General features: G+C 38.3%; 1 protein-coding gene across 1 annotated transcript in view; it reads right to left on the bottom strand.

The window, feature by feature from the left end:
* MED13 (mediator complex subunit 13) overlaps positions 1-17,272 on the bottom strand; it is a 56,333-nt gene extending 39,061 nt beyond the window's left edge. Inside the window, exons 1-3 of the mRNA XM_010573778.1 lie at positions 17,095-17,272; positions 14,898-15,132; positions 4,839-5,007 (exon numbers count right to left, since the gene is read on the bottom strand). Of these exons, the coding sequence (XP_010572080.1) occupies positions 4,839-5,007; positions 14,898-15,132; positions 17,095-17,160 (470 nt within the window). The 5' untranslated portion in view covers positions 17,161-17,272. The remainder of the gene's footprint in view (positions 1-4,838; positions 5,008-14,897; positions 15,133-17,094) is intronic.
* Positions 17,273-18,292: the final 1,020 nt, after the last annotated feature.

The raw sequence follows: 18,292 nt of genomic DNA, 5'->3' as shown, positions 1-18,292 counted from the left end.
GGGGGGGGGTTGTGTTTTGTTTTTTAAATGAACTTGTCAGGCACAAGTTCTGGTTTGCCACCCACTGCAATTGGTTACATTAGTTCCTATTTACATGGAAAAAAACCAAAACAACCATACAAGTAGTATAGTAGCTTTTAGTAATCTAGATTTTCAGGTGTCTATCAGATCCTCCCACAAAATCAGGATTACTCAATTATTTGCTTACTAATATTTCAATTGTGTCTAGCAAGTTGTACTTATCACTAAAACTTCACAAGATATCCTCCACATAAGCACTTGATACTTTTGTTTCATTAGGAGTATCAGATTTAATCTTCATTAAGGAACTGTATCTAAAATAGTGTTTAATCTGACAAGTTTCCTAATCATATTTGTTCCAGGTATACACTACTATTTTAGCATCCAGTTGGCAAGAGGAAAAGTCTCATCCAAAGGCTGTTACTTGAGCAGTCTAACCAGAAAAGGTAGACAGACAATCAGATGCAGCAGATCACAAATTCTGTCTCATACATTTATAGGGTGTATTTTTGAATAAAGCATATAAACTGTATTTCTGAACGTGGCAATAACAACACAATAGGTTGGAAAGGAGCAGAGGGAATGACATTCCTATTTGTCAAACTTTTTAATTTAATATGCAGTCATTTAAACCGCATTATTGAGCTTCTGTAATCTACCTTGCCTTAAGTGACCGAAAAAGGTTGTGACCAATACCGAGGCAATGATATTTTTTTTTTCCTGTTTGGTTACAACTATGACCATTAGCAAAACCTTCTCTTTAGTCTTTTATTCTACTGTTGTTCTCCTGCTGACCCCCATTACCCGTTCCTGAAAACTGAAAATTGCCTACTTAAAAACGAGCAACGACAAAAAACCCACCACACACACTTCAGGGAGTTAGCTACTCCATTCCTACCCTATCTATAAACAGAAGTGGAACTAGCATACTTGAAAACCTCAGACAGTTTCCTCAGGCATAGTAATCGTGACTTGTTCTAACAGATCAAATTTCACCAAATACATGACTGTCTCACTTTTCTGAATGCTGGTTTTAGACTGGGGAGAGGTAGGGGGAGGGAGGGAAGAGCAGGTCATGGTTATTACCTTGCAGCCTTGTCAACATGCAGCATGTGACTGCATAATGCAAACATCTGAGGTTTTTACTTTTTCTGTAGCAAAATTTTTAAGAGATATTAAACAATAATATGATGTTAGCTTACTAAAGTTTGTTTGTTTGTTTGAGGAGTCACATGATTAAATGTAATTAAACAGTGAACACTTAAAACTATCTAATTCTTACTTTCTTGGTCATCTATTCACATGCCACAATGGCATCAGTTTATGAACATTAAGGACTGTTCTTTTAAAATTAAAACATATGCAACACAATGATGAAAGGGATTTTTTTTTTCCTTTTAATATAACCTTATACAAGGAGGAAAAATAACAGCAACAGACAGGAAGCCACAGCTGCCTGAGGATCTGTCATCACAGCCAAACACCTATTAGAAATCACAGCCTTATGCCTGTTGCACTACCATATACATACAAAAAGTGCAACACAACTGACTTCTATTGTTTGGAGACCAAATAACAGAAAATCTCACATTCTGGAACCACATGCTTTCAAACAGAACTCAGAAAAATCCAGATGGGATCAGATTCAAATGAAATAAATAGCTCTATTTGCACATCCTTCGAAGAGAAGGAAAGGGAAAAAGCAGGACTAAGGTCCTGCACATCGCTCAGCCATAGCTCCAGAAAGCACATGTTAAGAAGTTACCTCCACCACCAAGAGAACCGATTACTCGGTCTCTAATCAAAGTCTCTGAAACTAAAGATTGCCAGCAAGGAAAACCAACCTTATCAAAACTTGTAGTTATAATACACAGAGAACAAGTATATATAGCAGCCGGCCAAGCCCTGAAGTGCAGGGTAGTATAAACTATGATCTGAAGCAGACTGGTGGCAGACTTCATAATCCCAGTGTACTAGGTGCCTCTAAATTATATAGGCACGTGAATTCTATACTGGGGTTTCTGAATGTTAATGCAAAGAACAGTTCCAAAGAAAGCAAAGCATATGTAGCAACACAGGATGAAGTAGGAAATAAAGATAACAGTAACAAGGTCTGAAATGAAGCAAGACAACACTCATGCAGGGATACCAGAGACCGGGGCAAAACATCCCTATTTTTGGCTACACGCAATTTCTTCCTCTATTTCTCCCACTATTCAATGTTTTCTAAGAAGGAAAGGATGACTAAGAATATACCAACACTGTCACATATAACTTTTTTCTTCCTTAAGAATGAGATATACATTTAATCAACACAAGCAATACAGAGAAGTAATTACAACCTTCCTGAACAGAAATGCTTTATTCCCCATGACAGATGCAATACCTGCCACATTTATCTGTGGCCACTTTTGCATAGGAGAAGCACTACTTTTTGGGGTGATACATATATTTCTAACAGAGGAAGAAAAAGAAAGCCTTCCAAAAAAGACTCTATTCTTCCTACATCAAGAAGCTAGTATGACATGCTTTTGAAAATATCATTATGAATATTACTATTCCTATTACTTGAAAGATGATAAAAATGCCCAAAAGACAAAAATATAGCTTCAAAACCATTCTGATCCTTAAGATATGTGCATCCATTATCATGAAGAGAAGAACAGCTTTGTGGGGAGGGGTTGGTGGTGGTTTGTTTTGATTTTTTAATTAAGCCAGCCACATCTACAAAAAAAAAAAAAAAGATAAACTTAGTGTAGGTCTTGCTGATTAAATGGATGCTAAGGAAGGAAAAATATGCCAAAGTTGTCTAGAATAAAAACTAAACCTTAGTACCAGTTGTCTGGTAAGAAACATACTAGCACCCCAGGTGCAACATTCACAACATTTTCTAGGCAGGCTTCAAGTCCTTTTATGTTGAGTTTGCTGCAGTGTCACGCTTAACATTTGATAAGACAGAAACGTCCCTTTGACTAGAAGAGTATTCCAACTTATACAAGAGAGCAAAATCCACTCAAACCATTCCACTTGACATTTCCTCCTCAATCACAGAGCAACACACTTTCCAGCTACAGAGGTGGTATCACAAAACACCTATTTCAATCATTTGGGTTTCTCCCACAAGAAGTTGCTGAGAGCAGCAGAGGCCTGAATTGATACCTCTGAACAGTTCAGCCTAACTTCCCAGAGAGTATAGATTATCCAAATTCTAGTTATTCCTAGAAGGGATGAGCCAAACATTCCATGAGTATGCACATCTGTTAACCATGCCCCTCGCTTTATTTCATAAAAGCCAGTACTCAGAATATCACGTGGTATTGAGCTATCTGATACGAAACATAGAGATTTCTCTACAATGAAGTTGTCTTACACAGATCTAATCTTTCTACATGTTTTTGCAGTGGTTCTGGACTACTTATGATGGAGTTGTTGTGTGGGTAAGCACACAATTCCTTCAGCTATTTTCATCAAGCATGCTGACCTTCTGACCTTCTTAAAAAAAGAATCAGTCTCCAAATTAAACAAACACTGCTATTTTATTTTAAAAGCTTTCATCAGCTTTTGCAGCTGCTGCAGAGAGCTTTATAGAATTACTGTAAGAGATGCCATGCCATAACTAATGCTAGTTTCAAATGGCAATTTGGAAAACCAGTTCCTCAAATGAGGGAAGCCCAGACTGTGCCAAGACAATATTGGCCTAAATAGTTAAAAGTAAACTCTTTACTATCAATTTATAGCAACAACACAAGAAGAAATGCATGGACGAGGACACCCCAGAGAGGAAACATTTGCCCCGACCAGGGTGGAGAAAGAGATGCCTAGAACTAAAGGATAAGTTTATACATAAATTAAAAGCAGCAGTTCACAACTACTAATAGAAACACATACAAAACATGTGCTTCTGCTTCTTTTGCTACAGAACAGCTCTAATTTTCTTTCAAGTTTAAATTTATTGCAGAAGATGCCAACAATGGCCAACTCCACACCCAAAAAGCCAAGCCACTGATCTCAAAATTTCCTGCATGCAAGATTTAACACATACATATATACACACACAAAATACTCCACACACAAAAAAACCCATCGTCTAAGCTTTAAATTACTTTGGATTTTAAAAGCTGATTTGGGAACAGCGATTAAACTTGTTCCAGCTAACCTAGTTTTTATTCATTTCATTATTTATTGCTAGGCAACACAGACCGTGTCAAACCACGTTAGAACCATGAGAAGAAGTCCTTCCAATTCAGATCAAAAATTCTCCTCTTGCCCTCCTCCCCCTCAGTGCGGAGGCCACATGTAGTCTTTTAACACCAGTGTTCCCAGACAACCTTCTTTCTGACTGGGAGCTGACATTTCAAACTCTCTTCTCAACACCTCCCATAAGACGCAATTTATTCAAACCTCATGTGGTGCCTGTAAATAGCTCTCTAGATCCCGCTTGCTCAAAGAGCGAGTTTTAGTATTTACAATCAGAATTAGTCCTAGACATTATACTGGCAAGTCCAAAGAGCAGGTATCTCTTCCCACAGTTATCCTTTTCTTCCTTTCCAGAAGACTAGCTTCTTTTCCAGCATCCCTATTGTCCATGGTCTGTATATGAGTACCAGTACAGAAGAGACAGCCTACTACCTTTAGTATTACTTCCTTTCACCATAAGGAAGTTTTGAAGAACTCCAAAAAGGCAGAAAACCAAGAAAGATCAGAGATCCAGGTTCCCAAACAAACTATAAAGAGTGCTCTTAATTAAATGTTTATTCTAGCATGAAGCTTAAATAAACCCTGTAGCTTCTTCAATAAAGCAAAATAAGACATCCTACCTTTTGTTTATAGGTTTTTCATCTTTCTCATAAGGCTTGACAAACCATTTCCCAATGCGTACAAAATTCCGATTCATTAAACACCTCTCCAACAGGTTGTGAACAGCTTTGAAAAGTAGAGTTCGACATTCATAAGAAAGTCCATTCTCCCAAACACCATCTTCCTCTTCTACAAGACAAAGGAAAAAAAATAAATTAGCATTGAATTCTATCCTATTATTTCATGCACATATCACAATATCCTTTTCTCTCCCACAAGCTTTTAAGACATTCACAGCATACCATGCAACCAAAAAAAGCCTGTAACATTCAGATAATAACTCTACTCACTTAATAATAGTATAAGAGCTAAAAGTAATCAGCTATAAAAATATCTCGTCTCCCACAAGAAAAAAAAGATTCAACAGCTATTTGTTCACAAAAGGAAACAACTAGCACCAGTAGGTTATATATTTCAGCCTGCAAGATCACTGTACACTGATCTGTCTGCAAGGTGGCTCATGTTTTGGGTAGTCTGAATTACTTATCCTGAAGAGTTAGCTGACAATTATGCTTAAAAATAAATTGCCCAAAGCCAAACTTTCAATATATCCTAACGTCTTTAGCTACCATTGACTGAGGAAAGCTGGGCACAAATATCATTGAGCAACTGACCCTCAATGTTCAACAATTTGCTAGAGGAAAGGGGCAGGGGGAAAATACCCGGATTCAGAATACTGGTAAGAGCAACCTGATTCTCCCCAGAAGACTCTCACAACTGCCATTTTTCTTTTTAATTCAAAATCAAAAAGAAATATATTTAAGCAGGCTAGTTCTGCTTTCTGATCTATACATAGAACAGAAGAGAAAAACAGCAAGCAGAAAGACAAAGCCCAGTTCATACTGATAGGATTCTGAAGTGAAACACTGAGATCTTATGTGCCCCACAAATCAGAGTCATGGAATCCAACTTACACAAGCCAAGGCTGATTTGCCAAATTGGAAAGCAAGATTCATTACAAGAAGCTGTAATCTCTTCAACCACTCTGACTTGTAATCAGTGTTTGAACATAGTTTACAGGTCCTAGAAGTATATGCGCTGGTCCAAAGAATTACAATGGCATTACAATTACATTACACAAGTAAAATGAGGGACATTTGAAAGTTCCTGTAGTATCTCTCAGTATATATGTGATATCATTCATTCCCAGGAACACACTAATATGGAGGATAATATAAGAAAACTCAAGATCTTGTCCTTAAATTACTGGCAATCAGGTCTTATCTTTATGCCTACAATTCCTTGTATATTGTGTTTTACATATATTCTCTAAGGATCTGCTACTGGTCTCCTTGGACTAACCTAGCATAGTTATTCTTATAATGCCATTGCTTTCATACTGCAAGTAGCAGCAGAGACTAGAAGATTGTCTGACATAGATAAGACGACATATTTTTACTTCAGTCTCTGGATAGTCATGGAATAATTTAGGTTGAAAGGGACCTGTGGAGGTCATCTGCTCCAACCCCCACTCAGAGTTCAAAGTTAAAACAGGTTGCTCATATCTCACATTCATTGCCCTTCATGCCTTCTCTGCACACCTCCAAGTTGCGAGGCTTGGGTTCAGGTTTAGTTCCATACAACAGGTCTTACAATAGTGACCTGTCTGTTCATCTCTCCTTCACAGAGGATTTTGGTTCAAATAGCTTTCCACTGGTTTGCTCGATGGTCAGAAAACCTCAGTAATACAGCCAAGTCCTTGCATTTTAAATCCCCCTTTGAAAAAAAGACCCTTCACCTTTATCTGGAAGCCAGTTACAAGCTTAAAAGGTTGCAATAGTATTAACTAAAGTCTCAATATCCTTAAATTAGAGAGCGTGTAGAAAACCAGACACCAAAGAGTTTATTTAGAAAAAAAAGCCTTACAGATTATTACACTAAATATTTAAGACAAAGATGACAGAGAAAGAAATTTCAAGATACTATTGCAACCAGAACATGGCGGCCATATTTGTATTTTGCTAAATGCCACACAAGTAAAAGTACGTTTCCACTCAAGATCAGTACTGCAAGTTAAAAGAAAATTACTCCCAGTATCGTTCTCTGAGAGACAGAATAAGAGTAAACAGACCTGCCACATAATTTATAAATGAGGAGATGTGCATCATTACAGATGAATCATTACATGAAGTAATTTTCTGGTAAAGACAAGGAAAAGCAAGGAACCACATTTCCTAAATAAGAGACCTGACCATGAGTTTCCCACCCCACCACCCTATTCCAGTTTTGAAGTTCAGCAAAAGCTTGTTTTTAAAAACCATAAAGCTACAAGACAATACAGTAACTCGCTAAAGAAACATTGAACAAGAAGCTTGTAACAAAAAGCAACAGAGGTCCAAAGTCAAAGGGTATAAAATGTTTGTGACAAGAGGACACTTTTTTTCCCCAGCTCAGAGATTTGTAGACATACACAAATGAGCAGCCCTATCCTACAGACAGCTTTGCTGTTCAGCACATACTCCTCAACTGGTAGCAAACAAGCAGCTCAATAGAGCAAACATTAACTACAAAGCTTAATGATATTGGACTTTAACTGCACAATAAACTCCACACCATTTCAAAGGTTAAATAGTTGGTTTCTATATGGCTCTTGTAATTTTAAAAAAATCATTCCAAGAATGCATCCCCTGCATCAATTACCTATTATAAGAGGAAACAGAAAGAGCTATTTCCAGCCTTTATGCCTAATTTTGTTTTGACATATTAGTGTATCAATGAGAAGAAAGATGCTGAAATTGCAGATACTGAAGTGTAATTCAAGGCTTGTATTTTGATGGTCATACTATGGACACAAAGGAGAGGTTTCGATTTTCTGAAGACACCACAAAGTGCTAGGTATTTCATTTAACATTAATAGTTATGCTGACAACCAAGTTATGAACAAAAGTTTACATGTAAGAACTTGCCACAAGATTGTAATTCTTAAGAGCTCTCCTAGTTGTCTTAGTTTATTGCTGAAACAGAGCGCTCTTAGATGAGCATATTTTGTGGGGAAAGCGTAAGGCATTAGATGGAAATTACAATTAAAACTCTAATATTTAAAAAGACAGCATGCTGTAAGCATGCCTGCTGGTCAGGAAGAACGTCTGGTACCCAAAATAAGACCACCTGTTCAAGCTGAAGTGCATCTTGCTATAGAAAGGGAAGGTTAAATAAGATGACAGTTAAAGATACCCTCATTTCTGAACATTATTCAAATTCATGCAAAAAAATAGCAGTAAGTGTTCTGTGTCTTTTTGAAATCTATTTAGTCACTCCTCCCCTCCCCCCTTTTTTTAGAGTGGAGGATGGAAGGAGAGAAACATGACATCTGCTCACATCTCCCAACTACTTTTCTTCTTTCAAATTGTTGTCTCTCAACATGAGAAAAGTCCTCTTACTTAATAGAAATTGTACAAAGTAAACCATTTTTAAAAAGGGAGGGGGAGAAGAGGAACTTTTGTCTCCTAATCTTTCTTAAAACACAATAACTTCAAATGTTCAATGTGATGGTGATAACAAACCAAAATAAGTTGCTGACTCATTTTAACAAGGTGTCAAGCCACAATTTCACTTCAGACAAGTGTTATCCACAAAAGTGCTCTGGCAACCTGAAGGTTACAAATATTTTATTTTTTATTAGTTCTCTTAGCTGTCCAAACCACTCAACTCCCCTGCGACACACTTTTATGTCAATCCATTAAACAAGTTATACACATACCATCCCACCATAATGAATTTAGTTCCCTCCCTCTTTATACCACATATTAGGCACCGAGTTTTCCTTAAATGAAGCTAAAAAAATATCAGGAAATGAAGAATTAATGGAAACAATAGCCAGGAAAAAGCAATTTTCATACTACACAAAGAACAAACTTTCTCAGTCACCACCTCCTTGATACTACCACCATCCAATTTTAATGAAACAGTTGCAGGAGGCTATTTGCTTTCAGTACTTTTATGTTCTACTTTACATTCTTCATATAGTTCACCTGAAACAGTAAAGTTCATTTTTACTGATTATGCCCTTCTGTCTTTCTAGTGCTCTTGGACAAGCATACAGTGAGGCAGGAGTTTGGAAGCATGCTCAGAATACAAGAGCCTTGCAATTTATAGTGAATCCTGAAAAAGCAGTATCTTTAAACCTTTCCCTTTAATTCAAGTCAGATGTTTTAAACCCTATTTGTTACCCACAGATCTTTAGCCAAATTTATTAATCAATGATTGCTAACAAATAAACAGATTTTTGCTTAATGTATGTTTTTTGCAAGAAAACAAATTTTGAACTTCTTAATCTATATTGCAACAGATAAATATACAGTATTAAAAATGACATTTTCAAGAAGGCTTTTAAAGAATGTGGATTTTCCCCCTTCCTCCTTTTAACATATAGATAGATGGTCACATCAGCAAAACCTCAATAAGCATCAATTCTTGAAAAGGCTGAATATGTTTACCATATCATTAAAAATATCTTCCTAATGCTCAATGAACCTCTAAAATAAACCATGCAAAGAAACAAATTACAGTCAAGCCTCCACTTTGGACTACAATTTCCTCCCCCACACCCCCCAATTACTTCAATTACATAGGAAAAAAACGTTCCTTGGTATCGTGACTGAGACCTGTCTTTTAAAAATACTACTTACCTTCACAGGCTTCCTTTCTGTCATCATTTGACAGCATGCCAGTTATAGAAATAGACTGATGCAAAACTGATTTATACAATCAAACTTCCTATATAAGCTTCAGATTACAAGGGAAGTATAATAAGCAAAATAGTATGAAATTGCTGCTGTATACAATATTGTAATAATATGACAGAAACATTTCAAGTAAAGTTTTCTATTTGAAAAACAGATTTTTATTTAATCTTAAAGTACTGGAATTTAAAATTGCTCAAAGCAAGAATTACCCAGTTTACTGAAAAATAATATTGAGGGCCTATATCCCTTACAAAACAAGCGAGAAACAACAGATCTTGCATGCAAAAGGGACTGAATACAATTCAAAAATACCAATTTACGAATCCAAGTAAGACAACTTAAGTTTGTTTCTAGTAGAGTTGTATCTGTTATCTACGTTCACTGAAAAGACTCTAGATATCCAAACTAGTTGGAAAACTTCATCGACCGAGAAGGAAGCCAAAACATAAGCTACTGTCTAAAATGCCATACTCACAATATTCAGCACCATTACAAGTTAGCTTTTATACTGCTAGCCCTTTACCAGCATCACATATATGGGTTTTATGCTTTCTCTACCCAGCAGACTATTTTTGTAAATATTAAAAATTTGAAAGTATGACCTTTTTGTAAGTGTGTAGCTATGCCTGTCTATAAGGATAATCAGGTAATAGCTTTCCTCCACTATTTTTCGGGCGTAAGTTTGGCTGGTGTGGTCTGCACGGCCACAAGACAAGAAAAGCTGAAAAACTTTCTAGCTAAATGTTCCAATATCCTCCTCCACACTGTCTTTGAGTAATACCATATGCAGATACATTTTACTTATATTGTTAAATCTTACCCTTAGTGCCCATGGAGTCATTGCTCTTATTCATACAGGTACATTATGCATGTGACGTTGTACAACCAACCAACATAATATGATGCAAAATCCTCATTTACTGTGACAAAGTATCTTTTACCTTACTCCACAGATATTTCACATGCACATTGGTCAGGAGAAAAGAAAAAAGGAAAAAAGTTAAATTTCACCTTCAAGCTGGTACTTACACCAAGTCACAGAAGTTTTACAAAGACTGCTTCAGTAATTTTTGCATAATGATTATCAGTGGTTTTGTTTAAGCAGACACATCTCTAACACGGAGGACTAAAGAAATGCTAAGACATCAATGCACCACACAGTAAGGAACATCCGTAATGCCTTCTTATTACATACACAGAAACATACATATCCACCACAGATAAGTTACTTAAGCTCACCCTACTGACATTAAGCACAAAACTTTTAAGAAAGCATCCTTTTTTTTTTTTTTTTGTAGGAGTTAAATGGTCTTAGGAAGCAAATGTTATTTAAAAAAAAAAAAAAATGCAAGCCACTAGCCGAACTATTTTCAAAGCTCACTTTGCCAACTACTTTCAACTGGTAGGCTTTTTTGCAGAACCCTCCGTATGATAACTGGCTCATGCTCTGGTTTCCATTGTATTAAAAGTAATGAGACGCTCAATGCTGACATCAGCACAAACCAACCAATTCACAGATTTGTTTGGAGACAAGGATTTGATCTATAATGCACATGTATCAAGAACTACACAACACACAGAAGTCTCTGCTGCCGTGACTGTTGCTGTTTTTACCATACAGTATCAACAGACAAGCAGCAGTATACAGATCTTTCTCCTTATTCTTTCAAACCCTCTTACAAGCCAAGAAAGGAGCTAAGACTAGCATTATTTTTATACATTTATCCCATGCAGAAGCATGAGGAATACTGCTCCGCAAACAAAAACTGATTAACTTGATATATGACAGGTAGAAGGAAAACTCTTTAATTTTTTAAATAAATTAACAAGATTTAATAGACACCAGGACGAAAAAGACGCTTCTTACAGCTCACCATTTAAAAGATGCAATCTGAAGGTCAAAGCCATATAGAAGCATTCCCCTATCCATGCATTAATCAAATTGTAACCATTTCCTTGGGACTACATCTTGTACATAATTCATACCCAACTGTTCTCAGGTTTGAAACCATCTACTGCCAATTTAAAAAAAAAAAAAAAAAATCCAAGTGTATAGGTAACCACTTTAAAATAAGAAAGAATCTATCTGATAAAATAACTGCTGATCAGACCACTGAGAGACCACTGCCTTCCAAAATTTGAAGAGATGTCCTACTTTAAGGTTTGAGTTGCAGGAATTACTATAATCAAGCCTCACTGTCACAACAAAAACATAACCTTTGAGGTTGTTGGAGGATAAAATAACATTTCACTAACTTCTGTGTGCCTCTAGCTATGTTGGGGTAGAAATAGACTTATGGTTTTTTTGGTATTACATACAGTAAGTAGCTTCCTAGGGAAGGAAAAAAAAAATTATAAGAGCAAAGTCAATATTACTGATCAATCAGCATCTCTGAACAAGTCTCCTTTTGACATGCCCCCAGGCAACAACAATCCCTGACCATCAACAAGACAGTTATCCAAGGCTTGATACAAGAATTCAGATATAGCCAGTAGCAGGCATTCAAACATATCTCCAGGGCAAAGAATGAACTTCTAGAATATACAGGCTGAAGAGAGGGAGATATAGTTTATTTTTTTAATCTGATATGCATAGGTGTACCCCCACAAAACTGTACATTCCCTTTTGAAGTGATCTTGGGAAGGGGACGAAAGGATTCCTGAAGGCTGCCATGTTTCAAATCCCTGAGGGTTGATAACCAAGATGCGTTCCAGACACTGAACGTCCATTGTTCACTGAAACTACAAATCACCAAAAGAAGTCAAAAACTGTACAAAACACTGACCTCTCCTTAACAGGAACGGTTTCATACCAAAGGAAGCCAGAATCAAAAGTTATTAACATTGCTCTGGCATATTTCTAATTACAGCCCTTTCAAGGCCCACTTCCCCAAGAGAAGTCTGTCTGTAGGCAATAAAGGACAGGCTAGCAGCAACAGACTGCTTTTAGCCCCCCTCTTCCTCCCTCACCCCATTCTTCAGGACAATTCTTCACCTACTGAGTAGAAAAGTTCTAAATGAGGCAGCACCTTAACCTTCAGCAGCAAACAATTTCCAATCAATTTTGCAGGTAACAAGCCTCTGCTAGGAAGTAATTTATCTTTCCCATTGAAAATGTAACAAGCAATCATTGGGAGAACAGGGCAATGTGAATTACTAGGAGAAATTGTCCACCAATGAAAAAAATCCATTAGGTCTATGACAAAGGTCAGATAACATTGTTTGGGTTCAGCCATAATTCTTTCTTGTATGAGGTTCACATTAAGATTTTGTCTAATGGGAAAAAGTGCAGGTGCAGGCACTCCTCAGCCATCTCCTCCATGATCTAGCTGATTAATATCTTTATCAACTTCTGGTCAGAAGAGCCAAGCAGACTAACACACTCCAAGAAATTTTTTGTCTCCTTTTAATTAAAAGATGACAAAAACATGCCTGCAAAAACCAAGATGTCAGATACATCGTCTACACATAGACGTAGGTAACAGTCTCACGAGTGATATGCTTTTATGTAGAAAAATATCTAACAGCAAGACATGTGGAACAGCTCCACTGAAGCGCAGACATCCACAGGTGACCTGAACAAAGAAAACATCCAAAACAATTGCAAAGACATGGCTGGGAGACACTAATCCTCTACTATCTCTCCCTTATACCCTAAGAGAGGTTAAGAGTTGTTAAGTACCTAGGATGATACGTGCTTATCCACCTGCGCAAAAGTGTAATTCCGTAAAAGCATAAATACACACTGATCTAAAAGTTCAGCTACAAAATACCACTATTTTTAGAAGGTGCCTATATACTAAATCACTAGTAGATAGATTAAAGAGAGAATGCAAAGAAAGTTGCTCAAACAAATAATTTTGATGGCCAGGTAGTGCAGAAATGCACTCCCCAAATGGCTTAACTTTTATTTGATCTTTCACTCAAAAATAGTAACATTTGTCTCAATTTAATCCTACCAGCCAACAGCATACAAAATTTACATAGATACTTTCACACAAGTGTTGGTCTTTGCTCAGGGCAGGCCCAGGCCAAAACCAGCATTTAGTCTAAGTCTAAATTACATCTCAGTCATACAAAGGATGTTCCCTGCAGTTCAAGACGGAGGTTATTCATAGGGCAAAATAAGGAAGCCTGAAATGCAATAACATATCAAGCAACATACAGTATAAGTGCCATTTAAGATGCAAAGTTTCTAGTTCCAGGACAGACAGGAATACAAGCAACATCTCAATCTTTGAAGTCAATTATTCAAAGAAATAAACATAATTTCAGTGCATCAATTATTTTTCAGATCATATTATTTTTGTATGAAAATTCCACACATTATTGTTTCAAGTCAACTTCCTCAGTGGCACTTCAAACTCATATTTGTTCTTCAGCTTATCCACAAACACAGTCAGTATTAACAATTTCTGGTTACCAGGTCACCAAACCTTGGTCTCATTTTACACTTCAGTAATCTGAATACTGTACGCTATTTGAAAGGAAATTGGAGTGATGTGACTTTTTTTTCCCCTAGAGTTAGTATAGTCTCACCACTAGACTTACACAGACAAGGTTTTTAAACCTAACTTTGTCACTTTACTGTGAAGCAACTGGAAAGCCATCTACTTCAGGAACTGAGATCAACAAGTAAACATTTTCAAAACAAGGTGACAAATTTGAAGTACAACATTATTGAGAAATATAAATACTGCCGGTCTTTCAAAAGTCCAAGTTGGAAAGCAGGTGCAAGTTCAGAGCACTGGGGAAGGGGGAGAGAGAAATCCTAAGAATACAAGGTTTAGAGATTCTTACACAAAAACAGCAAGCTAGTTTCAGATGCCTTTTTTTGAGGGCTTCTCACAGATGATTCGACTTCCAATCAAAACAGCTCTATACAGTTCAAGAGTGGCCCAGATCTCTACAATTCTTATTACATAATAAAATGGGCTTTACTATTTGAATTTGAAAGTTCTAATTGCCCAACAAAAGGGATCTTATCAAAACACATTTAAGACATCACTTCTGAATCACAGGCACAGCTTTAGGCGCAGCTTTCTTGTGAAGAAGCTGCCAAAATTCATAGGCTCATTTTTTTTTTTCAAAAGAAACAAGTGGGGAGCAAAAACTTGTTTCTTGAAAATCTAGCAGTCCAAGATGACCTAAACACAGACAGTAGCTGTTTGGTCGCTGCGCTGCCGTAATAATTTGGTGTAGATTATAGCAATAACTTTATCTTATCTATAGACAACGGTCCATCTAGTACAGATTTTCTAAGGGCTGGCAGAAGACAGCCCTGAGTAACAGCATCCTTTCACTGACCAAAAGAAGGTATTAATTTCCTCCTACCTGAGAGATCATGATGAATAAGGTCAGCAAAGTTGGGGTCATCACCCCACCAAAATATCCATAGCTCCCTGCGTCCAGGTCTCTGGTCTCGGCGCCAAACACTGAGTACATCCGCCTTCAGACAGCGACTGAAACTGCTCAAAATAGGGTCCTCTTCCGTGACCGGAAAGAGAATTGGGGCAGATGTTGGACCCTGCCATACATATCGCTTCCATTTAATCCCAGTTAGATCAGCCTAAGGGAAGGAAAAGAACAACTGTCAGACACTGGGGTAGGTACATCCCCAACAGAAACATCCTGCCATAACAAGATGATGGCACAGGAAGAGGCGGGTGGAAGGAAGAAAGCAAGAATTAATCCAACAAAATTTAACAGAAACCATACTTCCAAGTTTTGTGTACCTTAGAAGACAAACTGAAAATAATCAGGCACCCCGTTTTAAAGTCTCCTTTAATAACTGCAGTAAACCAAGAGCTGTTCATTTTCACTGCAGCTTTAAGATTACAGAGAGAAAAGTCAGATTTGATTTAAAATAAAAGTGAAAGATGAGTGAATAATGTAATTATTTCCAGGCTGCAACTGTCCAATCTACTAAACACTTGCCTTAGCAACAAAAAGAACGTCCTTTTTGCTTACTTATGCATACGCTACCTTTTCAATCCAAGATTACTCTAAGGAAATAGGTAATATAGTAAATCTAACTCAAGCATACATTCTTCCAGTCATCTACTACTTTGGAAAATTTCACAAGTTTCTCCATTGTAAGAAATCCTCTATGTCTCACACAGGAAGCCTCTCAAGTACACTTATTTTACCAAGAGCTATCACACTTTTCATCTCTCACACCACATTTTAAGAACTTCAACCCTGGTTTTATCATTAAATTATATATCAGACTTGCGTCCACATTGATTATGATCCAGTAAATCCCCTTCTAGGCAAAAATTTGTTTGACTTCATAAAGTAAAAGAGTTACTGCTGTAGGTAATGGGAAATAGACAATTCCTGGATTATCTACAATGCAATACCATACCAAGTTTTAGCACCAAGTTTTTTCACTTGAGCACAGTCACCTCAAGGCACATAGGGGAGGCATTGCCCCTGGGTTCTCTTTTAAAAGGGAGAACAAGGTGGGCTGGCATTTGCTGGGAAGTCACTTTTTTTTTTTTTTCTTCCCAAGATGACAACACACAAAAGATTACTGCAACATTTAAACCTAACATGGCAGCCTTCCTACGTTCAGGAGGAGAAGCAATTTAGACGAAAGGTAGGGAGTCTGCAACAGTTGATACTTTAGAAAGACTTCAAGATTTAAAAATGCACTGCTAATACAGAGCTGCGGGCCTGATGCAGGCTGCAGACATGTTCAGGCTGCCCAGATCCCCCTCCATCCAAAAATATTAGTACCACAGCTTGGCACAGGTTTTTACTTACAACAATCTCTAGAATAACAAATATCAGGCAGTCAGCTAAGATTAGCTCATTTGCATTAAAAAGCAGATGAAACAGCTCAGCACAGCCACCAAAAATTGCATCACTGTCCAGTTAAATCAAATTTACTTTGGGAGCTACCAAAATCAACAATTTGTACGACTTCATACTTGGGTTAAAAAAAAAAGACTACAAAATGGTGCACAACAAAACATAAGATACCACCGCTTCACAGGAGTGCATCATCAAAAGCAGACCTCCAGAATAAAAACAGGCAGCAAAAGAGATCACTTTAAACAACAAGGAAGAAGGGAGCTTTCGGCTCAGATTTGTCTGGGATGTCACGAGTGGGGAAGAGAAAAGAGAAAGTTCCCCAAGATGTGGGGCTGAAAGAAGAAGGAGCAGCAGATCTCCTTACCTCCTGCGAGAAACATCACGTTCAGAAGCAGAGATAGGAAGATACGGAGAAAGAAGGAAAAGTTGCAGGCAAGGAAAGCGAAGGAAAAGGCGAGTTGCAGGGAGGATACTATCCAGGAAGAAAGCGGAGGGAGGGGCAAGGCTAGACAGACAGCGATGGAGGGGGAACCAGAGGGGCATGGGAGAGTTGGCTGGCTCCAGGCAGGGCCTACTCTGAGGACTCATCCAACAGAAGCTATGCTAAAAATGGCTGCTTTGCTTCCACTACCCCTTCCTCCCCTCCCCCAAACCTCCTCTCTCTTTCACTCTATGTCTGTCGTGCGTGTGTGTGCCGGTGGCCGACACTTACCAGGCAGAAGAGGTTGGAATGGCAATCCTCCAGGCTGGCCCCGTTCGGCACGAAGCAGGAACTCATCCTCACAGCCACAACCCACACGCCATTATCCCACAGCCTCCGACAAGAAAGAAAGAGACAGACACAGAGAGAGAGAGAGAGAGAGAGAGAGAGAGAGACAGACACCGAGAGGGAAAGGGGGGGGGGGGGACTATGCACACGCACAAATAATAATACAATTAAATAAGGGATTTACATACAGACACACACGCACGCGAAATAGTGGCAGGATAAATAACCCAGGAGGAGAGTGGTATTGGAGAGGGGGGTAAAAAAATATATTAAAAAAAATTTAAAAAAAAATTTTAAGAGAAACTCGGAACGTTTTCTCTTCTTCTGGATATCAAACGGGGGGGGGTAAAGCCACCGTGGAAGGGGAGAACAGAAAGAGGGAGGTGGTAAGTAATCCAACGACGGGAGATTAAGATCAAAATCCTCCCTGTTCCTCTTGTCTTCTCATTCGCATAAGGAGGGGAGGGAGAGGAGGTAAGGTGAAGGGGTAATTGATCCAACAAGAGAATAAAAATGGGGTAATTAATCCAGGGGGGCTAGGGGTAAAAATCAGTTGACATCCCTCCTTCCCCTCTTCTCAGATGCCAAGCAAGAGAAGTAGGAAACAATAAATAATCCAGTGGGGGCAATTAATCCAGAAACCTCCCTCCTCTTCCTCCTGTTTCTTTAGTCATCAGATGAGAAAGGGGCAAATTGTGGAATGACTGGGAAGGATTGGCTGTGGGAGAGAGAAAAATCCAGGCTCGTCTCTTCGGAGTCCGAGGGCAACAGGGTGTGGGGGGGGTCAGATTCTTCTCCCCTGCTCCAAAAATATTCCAAATAAATTAAAATTTAAAATCATAAAAACAAACTTCAGGGGCCAGAAGCAAGGCGAGTCTGAAGAATTCGTAAAGGCAGGACAAGAAAAATTTCCTGGGGTGTACCCCAAAAACACATCTGCGGGGGGCAGGGGAGGGGGGAAGGTATTCCTTGAGAGAGAAAGGCCGCAAAAGTCTCCTTAGCAGCCCAGCGAGGGATTAAATTCCCCTGTGGAAACCCCCCCTCCCCAAAACGAAATACTCTTCGCAGAGAGGGTGAAACCAAAATATCCTCCGTTGGCTAAAAATCCTTCCGTGGGGAAAGGAGGGAGGGGGGAGAGGGG

The sequence above is a fragment of the Haliaeetus leucocephalus genome, unplaced genomic scaffold (genome assembly GCF_000737465.1).
Source record: "Haliaeetus leucocephalus isolate CR32 unplaced genomic scaffold, Haliaeetus_leucocephalus-4.0 Scaffold395, whole genome shotgun sequence".
Lineage (NCBI taxonomy): Eukaryota > Metazoa > Chordata > Aves > Accipitriformes > Accipitridae > Haliaeetus > Haliaeetus leucocephalus.
Note: the sequence above shows the minus strand (reverse complement) of the source record. Positions and strands in the feature narration are given on the sequence as shown.